This window comes from Puma concolor, chromosome A2 (assembly GCF_028749965.1).
Source record: "Puma concolor isolate L17-30 chromosome A2, mPumCon1.1.hap2, whole genome shotgun sequence".
Classification (NCBI taxonomy): Eukaryota; Metazoa; Chordata; class Mammalia; order Carnivora; family Felidae; genus Puma; species Puma concolor.
In genome coordinates this window covers 137883849-137900094 of record NC_141668.1, presented here as the reverse complement: position 1 = coordinate 137900094, position 16246 = coordinate 137883849, and the positions used below count along the sequence as shown (strand labels likewise).

Sequence of the window (16246 nt, the reverse complement as noted above, 5' to 3'; positions counted from 1 at the left end):
GACCAGACGTGCTCTCCAAGACCCTTTCCGGCTCCAACAGTGTAAATCTGTGTTTCCAGAGTTCTTACCTCTTAAAAAACGGGAAAGCCCGCAAACCCAAAACACAGTTCGCTGGGTCTGCCCCCCGCCCCAGAGCCTTTGCAATCCAGCCTCCTTACGTGGACATGTATTTCCAAATCTGGGAAGACCCAAAATCAGACTTGCAAAGTGAACCCAAAAATCCTTAAAGAAGCCAGAGCACAGTGATCCAGCTTTCTGCCGGGTGACAGGCTGGAAAGAAACTGTATCTGAGATGCAGAATCAAACGGGTAAGGCTGAGTTATCTTCTATTTTGTTTAAGGGTGTGTCTTACATGGACCATCTTGTTACCATTTGAAGACAAGGCCACTGAAACGGCAGCTGCACTCATACAAGTATACAACTAGCCTTTGCTTGAATAGAATAGTCTGGTTTTCTGCCATCTTCTATAGATATGAATGGGAAGGGGAAAAAAAAAAAAAAAGGAAAAGGCCTTGAATCATCCCATTTGCTTTCTGCAGTGCCAGAGCCGGTCAGAGATGAGGCTTGGCAATTACTGGGCCGTGGGACACAGAATGTCTGTTTCAATAGCTTCATGACTGAAGCATCTGGCAGAGAGAAAGCAGATCCGTATCATGTGGCAAATCCCTTCTTCACTTAAAGGGCCCTTGTCTGTGTATTGAAGTAGACAATTAATTACTTTAACAGCCTCTTATCTGACTGCCCCCGGAATCAGATGGTTTCTACTTCACCTCTTTGCTCCTCCAATGATGCAGCGATCCATTTCCTAGCTTGATGCAGGGATGATGAACACTCTCCACTGCTTTTAATCTCTCCTGATACCTTTTCACGGTATCATCCACACACTTATTACTAGAGGAGACCCTCAGATCTTCACAGAGCAAGAAAAACTAAGGTCAGGGCCTGCTGCCAATAAGGTAGCGTGCATAAGACCTCTTCAGTGCCTAGAGATCTGTTCTACAACCCAGGTGATGGGGCATAATAATACTAATGTTGGTAGCAGCTAACCCACAGAGGGGCTCTTATGTGCCAGGCATGGCTCTAAGAGCTCTTCAGTGTATTAACTCATCTTTAGACCCTGAGGGGGTAAGTCCATGCACATTCCTGTCGCACCAAAGGGGAAATGGAAATGCTGAAATGTCGAATAATTTGACGGTCATCTGCATTAAGTGGAGGGGCCCAGGAAGTGTAGCGGTCAAGTTTAGGTCCTTAACCACTCAGTACCCTTTATTTCTTTGTAATTACAATAGCAACTCCCCGTGCATGATGCAACTTCATCATTACAACTCTGAGTTAGGTACCAGGTTCCACGACTGATCCCTCCCCTACAGCTACATGCTGTAAGTCAGGTTCCGGTTGCCATCATGAGGCCAAGGCCACACAAATAGTGGCGCAGAGAAGAGCTGAACCCAGGAATGACTACAAATCAGAGGAGAGCAATGAGTGGAAACGCCGACAGGACACGAGGCTAAGCCCTCAGGTAACATGTGGTTGTGCTTCACTCTGCTGGAACAAACAGTAGGGACCCTCTCTGCAGGAGCACGTGTGCTCAACGAGATCCGTCTAGGCCAGCCCCACTGCACACATGACAGACTGCTCCGCCCAATTTCACAGAAAGCAATGAATGAGGAAAAGAGGGAGCATTGACTCAACTGCTGAAAATGGAGTGCACAGTGACAGTGGACCAGTGCTACAGATAAAGGGGGCCCTGTAGATCTAGAGTGGCGGCTCCGAGCGAACAGATTTAGGCAGAGATCATCGGCTGTCTCTCAACAGGGCCGTGCCATTTACACAGCGGACAGTTGGAGCCCCAAGGAGAGGAATGGCATGGCACGTGTGCCCCTCCATCAGTCCTAAGAACTGCGAGTTGGATGGAAGCCCATCGGCGTCACCGGTGCTGGCTTTCTCTCTGTGCGCTCATGCCCTGTAGGCATGACGACAGTATCCTCAGAAGGCAGCGAAGACTGCACTCACTCTGAGACACGACCGACTTGCCAGATGGAAATAGAGACTGGTCAAAAATAGCATGGCCAGAGCTCGGACGGAAAGTTTAGCACAGTCTCCACGAATAAGCAAACTGGAGGAATTTAGGACAGGGCTTGATGAAGTCTTCTGAGTATGTAGGGTTGTGCAGTTCGCTACCCTGCACACTCCCCCCACATTTGCTCCCAGCCAAGGCCCTAAAAATTATCCTCAAAAGTCTGGCTTCTTGAACTGCCTTTTCCTGATGATCCAGGGACCAAGAAGTCCCTCACTCAGGTGCTTTTGGACCACGAATCGTGGCCCAAGCCTGGAGCTGGAACAGGTGTAAAGAAGGTAAATGGAGCTACAAGGACTGCCTGACCCTGGACAGAACCTGGAGGTGGGCCTTTGCCACCTCAGCCATCATAAGGTCTGCAGAGGCCTTCTGGGCTCTTACTGAAATTTCCAGTTACTGGGCTTGCTGAAAGATGCAAAACGTTAAAGAGGGCATTCATTTCAGAGTACTTTAATTATTGTTATTAACTCATTCAAATGAGGCTTCAACAAACAATGAAAAACAAAGCCAAGAGGTGACTGTGGATTACAGTGCTTTTTGGCCTTTGTGTATTGCTGTATTATTTACTGAATCGCTAATATACGCACACAGAGAAAGTTTCAAACTGTTTCAAAAAAAAAAAAAAAAACCACCAGGAATATCCAGTAAAAAACGAAGCTTCCTTGCAATTCAGTCCCCTGGTCTGCCTCCAAGAGGAAGCGCCCGCCACTAGTTCCTAAAGACCGTGCACGTGTTTTTCTTTTACAAAGATACGCGTGAACCATACGGACCGGTCTGCACCACCCTTTTCCTGAGTCATGTATCTTGCAGACCTCCATCATTCTTCGCCACCTGCTGAGAACTCCTCTGTTGGCATCAACGAACTATCATTTATTTAGCCAATCCACTATTGGCTGTTTCCAAACACAAAGAGAGCTGCAATTAATAACAAAGTTGGGCAGGAGGCTGAAATTTCAGTTAGCCTTGCTTCTTCAAAGGGAAGGAGTCCTCCCTAGCAGGTAGGTGTACAGACTTTGGAGGCAGACCACTTCATCAATAACTACTATCAGGGCTTTTAGCTACTTGAGAATTAGGTACACTAAATTATGACTCCGCCAAGACTTCATGATGTAGAGTTTCTATCTCAGATGGCCAGATGTTTTTTTTTTTTTTTTGTATAGTGCTTGAGGATATAATCACTGTAAGTTAACAATTATAAGCAATAAGGGTGAACTCTGTGCACCGGGCTCTCTTCTGAATGCTTTACAAGCACTATCTCACTGAGTAACATGTCAATCCTTTAAGGAAGGTACTAAATGATCACCCTACCTTAAAAGATGAAACTGAGGCACAGTTACAGAGCAGCCAAGTGTGGATAATTAGGAGGGAATTTTACAGCTAAGATTTTCTTTTTTAATACTTATGCATTTATCTGGAGAGAGAGGGAGCATGTGTGTGCACTCCAGTGGGAAGGGGAAGAGAGAGAGCGAGAGAGAGAGAGAGAGAGCGCGCGCGACGGAGAGAGAATCCCAGGCAAGTTCTACACTGTCCCCGCAGAGCCCAACGCGGGACTCGAACTCATGAACCCCTAGCCAAAATCAAGAGAGTCGGACCCTTAACCGACTGAGTCACCCAGGCGCCCCTACAGCTCAGATTTTCAAATCGGACAACCCTGGGTTTATTCAACCTCAGTCCTACCCTTTAGCAACTGAATGGCTTCCAGCATGCTCCTTAACCTAACTGTGCCTTAGTTTCCTCTTCGAAAAAATGTAAACAGCACAAGTATCAACTTCATAGGGTTGTGGCAGGACCTGGCTGAAATAATTAAACCTAGCGGCTTCGACAGAGCCAGAAATAGAGTAAATGCTTAACAGGTGGTGGTAATTCACAGCCAAGTAGCAGTGCCTCAAAAAGCTAGCCCTCGTTATTTCCCTCCTCCCTCCCACACACTGAGGGGTGACACATCAGAGGGTGAGCCCTAAGTACCCAAAGGCAGGGCACACTCAGGCTCCCTGGCCGCCCTGAGGAACACTTCAGGTCGACGGCCCTGGAAAGCACACAGCAGCGCCCACAGGGAGCACCGGCGGGCCAGGCGGCGGTCATGTGACCTACATGCAGTTCTTAAAGAGGACGGTATAAATAGCCCCTCTTATTAATAGAGAAGCCTGGCCGCCCAGGCCCCCTGGCTGGAGGCCCTCCGGGTGGGTTTTCCTCAGAGCTGTGGGCAGTGAAGGCTGTGTGGCTTGGCAGCAGCTGCTCGAGTGTCCCTGCGGCCTCTAGGGGCCTCCAACAGGCTTGCTTTCTCGCTCCAAGCGGCCAGCGATGGACTGTGGTTCCGGGCCTCCAAAATAAAACCACTGCTAAACCACCGCCTGCTTGCTTGGCCAGCCTGTGGTTCCCCTCTTGCTGAGGTTTCCAGACTCAGAGGGCTGTGCAGGGGTTAGGAGAGCTGACAGCTCCCGGGAAAGCCTCGAACCCAGTTAGTTTAGAAGCAATTGTAGTCCAACTAGAGCTTTTTGCCTTACTTCCAAGTCGTCTCCCACCTCCCCACCCCTCCCCTCCTCACAGCCCCTTGACTGTCTGCTTCCAGGATGGATTAGAACTCCCTCCGGCAAACGCCTGGATCCTTATCAGCGACAAGTTCCACTGCTCTGGGCTCCAGGGAACCCGCCTACTAGTCCATCCCAGTGTGACACCAGGGACAGCAGGTGGTCACGGTGGTAGAAGGCTCAACCAACTGGCCCTTCGGGGTTTGGTTCTTAATAATGCACCAAGCTTGGGGGTTGTGTGGCTCCCAAAGTAGCAGAAGGGAAACGACACAGTACCTCCCCATGTGCGAGGCCTTGGACCTCACTTGCAATGAACAACTACAGTACTATCGATAACATGCTCACATACATCCATGCTGCAGAAAGGGAAAAGCAGCAATGAGCTGCTAGGTAACTTGTCGAGGGACGCAGACCGGTGAGGGGCAAAGCCAGAACTCAAACCCAGGTCTGACTGCTACTAAAACGTGCGTCTTTCCCACTAGATCACATGGTATCCAAGAGATGCAGTCTGTCTTTATGACTACCTGCAGGAAGGTAGTGTTGCCACACAAAGCACGGGACAGGCGTCCGCCTAGGGGAGCGCAGGCCCTGCTTACCACTTGCTATGCAATTCCAGCCAAGCCCCCACACTTCGGTTCCTTCAACTGAAGTCCTGCAAAGGTGGCAAGTGACAGCAAGGAGCAGAGCAGCGCTTAGGCCGATGACTAGCAAAGGTCCACCCTCACGAGCGCATTCGCGGGACGGAGGAGGACAGTCACACAGATGACAAACAGCACAGGACGCGGGTAGGAGCCTCACGCTGCTCACAAATGGCGACAGCCGTTCTGAGGAGGGAGAAAAGTGCGGCCGGAGGGAGAAGAGGCTGGACAAGGAGGACAGTGCACGGGGGACAAGGGGTCCGGAGGAGTAAGAGGAAGCAGTCTGGACCTAGAAAGAGAAGACTGGCAAAGAAATCGAGTGATACCAGGAGATAAACACTGGATTTTCGGTCTTTCAAATCTTCAGGGGAAGGCTGCAGGTTAAGCGAGGCGTGCGGGAAGTTAGGGCAGCACGCTCCGGCGTTCCACTTAAGCGCAGGTCTGGGGCTCAAACGGACTGGAGTTCAACTCTCAGCTTCACCACCCTTCCAACACTGTGCAGGTTTATTTAGCCTCTCTGAGCTTCTGTTTCCTCCTCTGTTAAGTGGAGGAAGTCACTGTGAAGAAAGTAATTTGTGTCACAGAGGTGGTACAGGGACTGCATGAGGTAGCACTCACCCAGGGGTTCGTCTCAGGCGCGGCTACGATGGCTGGACTGTTGCCAGGCAAGAAAATTATTTTTAAGACTCATAACCAGCACCCCCAGTGAAGGAAACAGGTGGAAGTCCGATGCTCTCAGTTCCAGATCTGGGTGGGGTGTAAGTTCCAAAAAGCACCAAGCAGAAGGGAACGAAAAGCCAGAGGTCAAGGGATCCAAAGCAAAAGTGGAAAGCCCACGTGGGGAAGGAAGAAATGCAACAAGAGAGCTGGAGAGAGAACGACATGGAAAATGTTCGCTGGAGCATCCGGCACAAGTCCAGTTGATGGCGGTCTCCCATGATGGTTCCAACTGTAACCCAATACAGCCCTCCAGGACCCAAGCCCTGGTCACAGCCCCTCCTGTCATGCATGCCAGGCACGGTCTCTGGTCCTGTTCCTTCCTGGAGCCCTGAATTTATATTTCCTCTAGACTGCATCATTCACATCAGTTCAGTTGTGACCCTCCTGACCACCCGCGCTCCATTACCACACCTCCGTAATTTTAAAAGAAAAGCGCCTCCTATGACCCTGTCCCCTATTCTCCCCTTAACACTTACCACCGGTACATCTTACTATTTCCTTGTCCAGCATATGTCTTCCCCCACCTTAACGTAAGCTCTGTGAGAGGAGAGATTTGTCAGTAGGGCTGGGACTGGGTCAAGGGGGGCAGGACACACAGCGGGGCATGCCCAAAACCTCAGTGGCCAGGATCAAAGATATTTTAACGCAGTGTTCTTAAAACATCAAAATGAATGCAAAACAAAATCCACGACAAAGTATCAAGGTTTTCACATCAAGACAGGGTCATATCACTGACAGTGCTGTGTCAATTCGTGCTAGAGACTGGAGCCAAAGGAAAGATCAGGAATGCTGATCCTGACTTTACTTAAACCGTGTGTTTTATTCACCAAAGATTTTGTCTTGCCTTTGTGTTGAAATTTTTATTTATTTGCTTATTTTCTTTGAATGTTTCTTTTTGAGAGTGCGTGTGTGTCAGTGGGGGAGGGGCAGAGAGAGGGAGAGAGAGAATCCCAAGCAGGCTCTGTGTTGTCGGCACAGAGCCCAACTCCAGGCCCGAACTCTCGCACTGTGAGATCATGACCTGAGGTGGAATCAAGAGTGGGATACTTAACTGACCACGTATTGGTATTTTAAATACTGTATTAAAACATTCTTGGGGCGCCTGGGTGGCTCAGTCGGTTAAGCGTCCAACTTCAGCTCAGGTCACGATCTTGCAGTCCGTGAGTTCGAGCCCCGCGTCGGGCTCTGGGCTGATGGCTCGGAGCCTGGAGCCTGCTTCCGATTCTGTGTCTCCCTCTCTCTCTGCCACTCCCCCGTTCATGCTCTGTCTCTCTCTGTCTCAAAAATAAATAAACGTTAAAAAAAAATTAAAAAAAGAAAAAAAACCATTCTTCACCTCGGATGCGGAGTTTGTGGCATCCCCCTAACTGTGAGCACCTGACATCAACACCTCGCTTGCTTCACCCCAGTCGTAGCCCCTATCTGTCTGCCCTACTTGTTCCTGTACCCCCAGCGCCCAGAGGAGTGCCTGGCACACAGGAAGTACTCAAGTCAAGGTTAAATGAAAGCTTAAATGACGCCAAGAGAAACACCCCAATTTCAATTTTGTCCAATTCTAAAAGAAAATCTCTACACTTTGAGACTTAACACACAGAGTCAAATATCCTAACCACGAACGGTAAAGACAGCCTAGGTCCAGAAAAGGCACTGGCTCCTTGATGGACTGGGTTAATCACGCTGGGCGACCGTGATGGGCTCAAGTGTGTCTCCTTAAAATCCCTATTTTGAAGTCCTAGCCCTCAACACCTCAGAATGTGACTATATTGGGAGACGGAGCCTTTAAAGAACTTGCTAAGGTAAAATGAGGTCATATGGATGGGCCCTGACCCAATAAGACTGTGTGTCCTTTTAAGAAGAGGACATTTGGACACACAAAAGAGGCACCAGGGACACACCCATCTGAAGGAAATGCCACAAGGGGAGGCGACGAGGAGGGGGCCATCACAAGCCCAGGAAAGAGCCTCGCAGGAAACCAACCTGCCAGGACCTTCATCTTGGTCCTCCAGCCTCCACAACTGGGAGAAAATAAGTTTCTGTTGCTTACATAACAGTAGTCTGTTGTATTTAATTACGGTAAATTAGTGCAGTGACCTACCTCAGACTTCTTTGCTCCCTCCAACGGCTGTTGACCTTATAGGAAAATTAAGGTCCTGGACAGAGTATTCCCAAGGGCTCCTTCCAACTATGAAGTTCTTTTACTTTGGAAGTTTAAACATTTTTTTAAAGAGACATAGAAGTCATAAACACAATTTGGACAATGTGGACACGGGGGTTGGGGGTAGCTGCACCAGCTAATGAAATTAAATTTCCTCTAGATAAATCACCCAGCAATGAAATCAAAGAATAATAAACAAGGGCTTTTATCACTCACACATAATGACCAAAGTGTGTAAAGCACTTATCTAATAAGATCCACTGAAAATACCTGACAATAAAAGCACTGGGTGAATAATTTACGGACTATCCATGTGTAGTAGTTTTACATAAAAATTAAAATGAGACAGTTTTAATATTTTAACGTACAGGATGAAGTAGTCACAAAAGTAAGCGTAAGTCTTTACATATTGTGCTAGTTTCTAAATTTTCTGCAGTAGTTATGCATGACTTATGTAGAAGTTTCTCAAAAGTCCCTGTGGAACTGAAATTCCTGATAACACTGACATCTACTTTACAAGCAGAATTCTTTAGTCGAGAAGAAGGAAAGAGTGATGGCTGATTTAAAGGGCACTGCACGGAGGCCGGGGGCTGAGAGCTACAAAGGCAGTAGTAATGCCTAGCTCTGTTTGGAGATGGGAGGGGAAGAGCGAGCCTCTGTTGTCCACTCTTCTCTACCTGTTTCCTGGGATGCAGAAGGGGTGGGCTGGCCCATATGCACCTGCTGAGCGGGCTGCTCTACCTCCCTGGCAAATGCAGGGAAGTACCAGTGAGGTGTGCCAACACAGCTGGTCCACAAGGTTTCCCACAAAGGAGGGGACCCTCCTAGACACCCACCATGCTCCGCGATTGCTCATGGATTGTAGCACACCCATCGCCGACTGCCTAGGAAGAGAGAGAGGCTGCAGCCAAGGAGCTCAGTAAGCCGTACAATCTGTCACCAACAGCCGGTACGCAAACGTTCTTTCCAACAAGGTTAGACCGCTGATCCCAGGAAGTGAGCAACATGGCAACAGGAGAGGGTTTCCCAAGGAGCTCTGAGTCCCCCACACCCAACCGCAGGTTTAGAAGAAAATACTCACACTTCCTGTAGATTCGGCAAGTCCTCAAAGCCCGCAGGATCAATCTCAGAAAGTCTGTTGTAACTCAGGTTTCTGGTCAAGGAAGAGCATTAAAAAAAGAAAGAAAGAAAGTTAAATCAGCATGCAGCATTACACCCCAAATTCAGCAATCTTTCTACTCCGTGCCCACAGGCCCTCTCCCTTAGAATTGCTACTATCCCGTACATGACTGTAAGTCACCTTATCAGTAGCGACACTGACAGACCTTGCTTCTCCTCACTTGCAACCATCAACAAGTCACTGTGAAAATCTCAATCAATGAGGCTGGCTAAACCCAAATGGATTTCAATCTGTATCATTTCACCATTTGGCAACTTTTTTGATTTTTTTAAATGACTTGGACATTTGCCCTTTAAAAATTTTTTTTGACCACCTTACCTCTTACTCTCTTTTTCTTAAGTTTATTTATTTTGAGAGAGAGAGAACAAGGTGGGGGGGGGTAGAGAGAGTAGAGGACAGAGGATACAGAGTGGGCTCTGTGTTGAGAGCAGAAAGCCCAATGTGGGGCTCAAACTCACCAACTGTGAGATCATGACCTGAGCCGAAGCCAGATGCTTAACCAACTGAGCCACCCCAGCACCCCTCCACCAGGCAACTTTTTTTTTTTAAGTTTATTTATTTGTTTTGAGAGAGAGAAACAGAGAGACAGAAGGGGAGAAACAGAGAGACGGGGAGGGCGGGGGGGAATCCCACATAGGCTCCACGCCATCAAAACAAAGCCCAACGCAGGGCTGGAACTCACAAACTGCAAGATCATCACCTGAGCCAAAACCGAGAGTCTGACACTTAACCAACTGATCCACCTAGGCGCCCCTCTGTTTGGCAACTTTTAAAGAAATTCTAAAGTAAGCCAGACCTCTACCTACGTTAGAGTGTGCCGATCCTAACGTCCAAGGCTAGATCAGATCCAAAGCTATTCTAAATGGCATTTTAAAAATTAATATTTTACTCAAGCATCAAATATCAAGCAATAGTAAAGAAAAAAAAGAGGCGTCAGGAACTGACCCTTTACTGTCTACAATCAGTGCCTCTCAACCAGGGATGACATTTGGCAATATCTGGAGACATTTTTAGTTGTCACAACTGCAGGAAAAAGGGGGGTGGGAGGCTTGCTACACACATCCAGTGCGTGGAAACCAAGGATACTGCTCAACATCCTACGATGGACAGGGCAGCCCCTGACAATTATCCAGCTCTAAGTGTTCATGGTAATTATTCACCGGTTGAGAAACCCCTGGTCTAAGCAAGAACTTGCAACTAAAAATTGTTAAGATGCATACTCCAAGTTGAAGGACTGTTTTGAAAGTGGACACCTTTCAAGTCCCTAATCATAAGACTATCCATGAACACACGGCATGCCTATCATCAATGAGTAAATACTGCGAGGGACAGTCACACAGGAGATTCATGGCCAGTTTGAACAAAAGGCAGTGAAAACCTCACACACGAGCAGCTTTCTGGAGAAGACGGCATCTGCCACGATCATTCAGGAAGTGCATCTCTCCGCTGTCATCCCCCAGGTCTACCCTGAGAGGTGCACACGGAGCAAGCTGACCTGTGTTGGCTCAGCAGAGCTCTCGGGTCAGCCCTCAGCCCACACCAGCCTGATCTTTCAGAAGCAGAGATCCACGGAGACGTGGTCCAAATGGGAACTTGGTGCACGTTACGCCTGCTCCCTGCCACCGAAATACGCCCAATCCCATGTATGCCGAGCAGGTCAACGTTTTTCATCTCAGCTATTAATTCCACTGGCATCACTGCCAATTAACAGTACTGAGAATCATGAGTTTCCGGTCTATCATCTACACGGCACGTAAGTGGCAACTGGCTTTTAAACTCACTCCCTCCAGAGACATTCCAATCAATGCTAACCTAGAGCTGATGGCCATTTCTCTGACAACTCAAGACATTCATCTAAATAAAAATCAGACGGCACTTGAAATTAATGGTACATCTGTGTTCAGGGCACAGCCTGAATTAAAAGCAATTTGTCCAGAGATTATGTTACTATAAAAACTGAAGGTGGTAATTTTTTAAACCACATACTGAAGTCAAGCGTGAGCTTGTCTGTGCTTGGGGGTATTTATGATCGGGTTCACAGAAATCAACAGGTTAGACTTGAAAGAGAAAATCCACAAATGGAGAGAACCCCCCCCCCCATCAGAGGGGGACAGACTGAAATTTTATTCTATTTTGAGCACATTATCATCAACAAGGGGGGTGGAAATACTTTTTCTGGGTTTGGAGATAACGTGAGTTTACAATGTCCACAACGTTTGTATCATCTGAGCTGAAGGAGACATCAAGGGAAGACTCAGAAATCACAAAGGCCGGAGGCCTAGAAGGCAAGTAAGTCACAAGGACGGCCACCCTGCCAGGTGTGCAAAGAAGCTTGACACAACAGTGCCGGCTTGCCCTTCAACGGGGGCGTTTGCTCCGGTGTCCAGACACGAGGGCAATGCAGACCAGTCTTCTCCACTTCCAAGAGAAGCTTAAATTCTGAATTGTTAGGTGAAATCTTTTTAATTCTTACAAAACAGAAAAAAGAAACTAACTCGGGATGGGCCAAACATAACGTACCTGCAGGCCTTATCTGGACTAATGACCACAGTTGTTAACCTCACATCTGGGCCACTGACTCTTCAGGCAATTAGGTTCAAAAGGAATGTCTTGCTTCTGGCTTATATACATGGCCAGGGGGGAAACCAGTCTCAGGCAATCAACTGGGAAACTATCTGGAATGAAATTACTTCCCTTATGTCCACATTCTTCACCAACTTGGTATTAGAAGAAAACCATTTTTATAATGTTTATTTTGAGACAGAGAGAGACAGCATGCGTGCAAGGGGCAGAGACGGAGAGGGAGAGAGGGAGAGAATCCCACACAAGCACCACACTGTCAGTGCAGAGCCCGATGTGGGGTTCTACCTCACAAACCCTGAGATTGTAACCCAAGTTGAAATGAGACGCTTAACTGACTGAGACACCCAGGAGCCCCAGAATAAAACCATTTTTAAAGCATGACACCGCTTGGTCCATCATTCTTCTAAAGAGCAGACAACACTTATTTAAACTTCAATAATGTGTAAATTCTGCTTTTTAGACAAGGCTACTTGCAAAAGGGTCTTCTGTAAGCTAGCCTTATGAAGAAGCTGAATGGTGTCGAGACCTCGTGTTGAGATTCTGGTAAACAGCAGGGAAGATGAAGACGCCAGTAAGTGGAAATTTAAGCTCTCACTTGGGTCAGCCTGGATGAGGCCACTTTTTTGACTTTCACTGAACTAGAAAAGCCATGTTATCAACAAGTGAGAGTCAGCAGACTGGTTCTCAAGGGGAATTCTCTCAGAGGGTCTCTGAGCAGTTACAGAGAGAAGACAGGGTGAAGCTCAGGTCCCCTGGAAGGGCTTCCCCTTTTGGACACAGAGCTGCCTAGCTTTGAGGTCTGAGAAGTGACGGGTCCTGAAACCTGTGACACGCTGTTGATCTTCACCTGTTTTATCAGGAGATGGGCAAAGTGTTTACTGGAGCCTCCTTGACCAACATCATCTGCAACAAAATCTTCAGAGACATTTTCTGGTTTGCTCGTCTCAGCCAGACACACTCTCAGCATGTTTTGTTTTGTTTTGACTGTGGTAAAATACACAAAATGTTACCATCTTAACCACTTTTAAGTGTGCGGCTCAGGGGCATGAAGTGCAGTCACACTGTTGTAGAACCATCACCAGCATCCGTCTCCAGAACCTTGTCATCTCCAACTGCAACTCAGCACCTCGTAAACAACGGACTCCCCACGCTCCCCTCCCCGCGACGCTGGCACCTCGCTTCTACTTTCTGTCTCTCTGAATTGGACAACTCTGGATACACGTAAGTGGAACTCTACAGTATTTGTCCTTTTGTGTCTGGCTTACTTCACTTAGCATAAGGTCCTGAAGGTTTGTCCATGTTGTAGCATGTGTCAGAATTTCCTTCCTTTTTAGGGCTGAATATTATTCTATTTTGTGTGTATCTACAGACACATAGCCTGTATTTTGTTTATCCGTTCAACAGCTAATGGACATCTGAGTTGTTTCAGATGGGCTACTTGGGCTATTATCAAGAATGCTGCTATCAGGACTGGGTTGGGTTTTTTTTCCCCCCTCCCACTATAATTTTTTATTGAGACATCATCGACATGTACCATTACATTAGTTTCAGGTACACAACATAATGATTTGATATCTCAGCATAATATTTAAATAGAATTTTTTTAACCCTTAGACTGCTATGTTCATTAACATCACTCATTTCTCAACAATTGAAGAAATGCACTTATTCAGCCCAAGGATTGTGCAGAGAAGGGTCTGAATTCTCATCTCGGATCAGAAGAACAATCAAAGGGTTAATGGGGGGGGGGATCTTTCATGAGGTCTCTCTTTCAGGTGGCAGCTGACAGGCACACAAATCTAAAGCATCTCACTTATTTCTCCAAACACGATCGCCCCTTACCAGGCCCGGCATGTGAATGTGTCTTCAGTTGAAGGTTTCAGATTCTCCTGTCAAAACAATTCATCTGTCAGCAGGACAGATGCTGTCAAAAGCATTTCTGCACCTTTCAGTAGCAAAGAGGACTGGAAAGAAACCTCAGGGAATTTAGTTACTGCCAATTGCAGCTTTCACTAAACATTTTGTCAGCCATTGTCATAACAGAAATGTTCCCTGTTCTGGTACAAAGGGTGCGCAGATCTACCAACAATTGAGCCGAGCCGTAGATATTCTTCAGCTAATCCGCTGAAAGATGACCGTCCGGCCCACCGTCTGGAGAACACACAAGAGGCACCTCTGCAAAGAACAGCTCAAGTTGTAGCCCGGTTTTATCTGGGTCTGAGAAGCAAACTGTTTTAACAGTGCCCGGCAACAATCTGCTTGAGGAACATTTCTCCTGACAAAGGACCCCCACCCCCCCGACCCCACTGATTTAGAAGCACTAAGTCTTTAAACAGCTGAGCAATCCCCACCATTATGGAAACCTGTGCAGTCCAGTTCGGGAGCCACTAGCCACGCGGCTACTGACATTTACACTGAAAGTGATTAAGAGCACACAAAATGAAGAATTCAGTTCCTCAGTCACGCTACCTATACTCCAAGTGTGCAACCACCACGTATGGCTACTGGCTACTGAAAGGGCACAATGCAGACAGAGGGCATTTCCATCAAGGCTGAGATTTCCGTTAAACTGTGCTACAATGAAATCATGGCAGGAATTAATGCATATTTCAAGTGAACTGGCACTGACAGAAGAAACTTGGATTTCAAAAATAAATTTGAATTTCCCAATAATTCAAGAGCTTGGGTGGGGCGGGGAAGGGGCGGTGCGCCTGGGTGGTTCAGTCAGTTAAGCGTCTGACTCTTGATCTCAGCTCAGGTCTTAATCCTGATCAAGGTCATGAGTTCAAGTCTCGTGTTGGGCTTTGCATGGGGTTCCATGTTGGGCACAAAGCCTACGTTAAAAAAAAAAAATTGCAGTGGGGGGATGGACACGGATGTTAGCAGACACCTTTTGGGCACACCAAGTTCTTAACCATCCCAACAGAGGACAGGGCCTTTGAAAATTCAATTCACGAGGAAGACACTCTTAATAAAAATGCCCCTTGAGTGTAATTCTATAGGCTTAATCAGTATTTACATAATCTGGCCAGCATCTTCCTGGATTACAACCAGAACCATGTATTACAAACGTGGCAAACCCTATTCAAAGCTGGAGAACAATAATTCATTGACTTGTTGGAAGTTGAGCGATTACAAGTTCCGTTTGCTTGTGAAGGAGCCATGGTGAGACCTGAGCCCAACGACATTGCTAGCACTTCATGGTCAAATACAGGCGCTGCTCACCGGCCACTGACAACACACACACACAACCTCCAGCTCGGAAGGGCAGCACAGCCAGCGCACGGCTGTATTCTTCAACATTAAGGCGAGTCGTAACTCACAGTAGAAGGAACTGGTCCTAAATCTGGGACAAGCACTCCCTGGGGAGTGAGGTTTTCCTGTTCAGTTTGGTTGTCAGGCCAGCCTATTTGCCATTACTCAACCCCGTCTGGCCTCCTGAACGTCGCGGTACTTTGCGTATTTTGAGCCTTCAGATGTTTGCTAAACCAAATAACAGCCTGGAAGACAAGTGTGAAGCGATCCAATGAGCTATCTAAGGGCGCACCGCGGGGGCGCCCAGGACTCACCTGGAAACCCCTTGTTTGTCCGGAAACCTGGGCCCCAGTGGTACATCTCTGCTCACCTCAAAAACTGCACTGCTTGCTACCTATTAGTCACCTGGGGCGCCTGGGTGGCTCATTCAGTTAAGCGGCCAACTCTGGATTTCAGTTCGGGTCATGATCTCCTGGCTCGTGGGTTCGAGCCCCATGTCGGGCTCCTTCCTGACAGTGCGTAGCCTGCTTGTGATTCTCGCCCTCCCTCCCTCTGCCCTTCCCCCACTGGTGCTCACACTCTCTTTCAAAATAAAAAAATAAACTTAAAAAAAAAATAAGCGAGAGAGTCTCCTACTTAGAACTCCCTGGGAAAAACTGATGGGTCCTTTCAAATTTCAAGGGGTGTGAGTGAGGAAGAACATACAACTTGTGAAAGTTACTTAATCCCTTAAGCTTTTAAGGCCATGTCTGCTGCATTTTTACCTTCTGAGAAATTCCGTGTGGTACACATCAAGTTCCAATGAGATCACATTATGTTCCCTAGACCCACGTTATAAGGTTTTATGAGACTAAGTGATTTCTTTTTCAATCTGCAATGTTGAATGCTCATTCTATCTTTTTTTCTGTTATGATGCTTCCAAAAGCCACAACTGAATAGGCTGATTATATGCATTAAAGGCTTATACTGAGAATAATTAAAATTGCATCTCAAATTAGAATTTTTTCCTCTGGCATCCTCACCCAAGAATTGTCTCTCTTCAGTAAGCTAAGTAGCCCCATAGTCCCTAAACTGAGGCCTGGAAAAAGAAACACATTCTGCACACAATCA

The 16246-nt window shown here is 47.3% G+C and overlaps 1 protein-coding gene across 1 annotated transcript in view; it reads right to left on the bottom strand.

Moving 5' to 3' along the window:
- The window catches only part of LRIG1 (leucine rich repeats and immunoglobulin like domains 1), a 115536-nt gene that overhangs the window by 67517 nt on the left and 31773 nt on the right, over positions 1–16246 (bottom strand). Inside the window, exon 2 of the mRNA XM_086697630.1 lies at positions 9200–9271. Within this exon, the coding sequence (XP_086553756.1) occupies positions 9200–9271 (72 nt within the window). The remainder of the gene's footprint in view (positions 1–9199; positions 9272–16246) is intronic.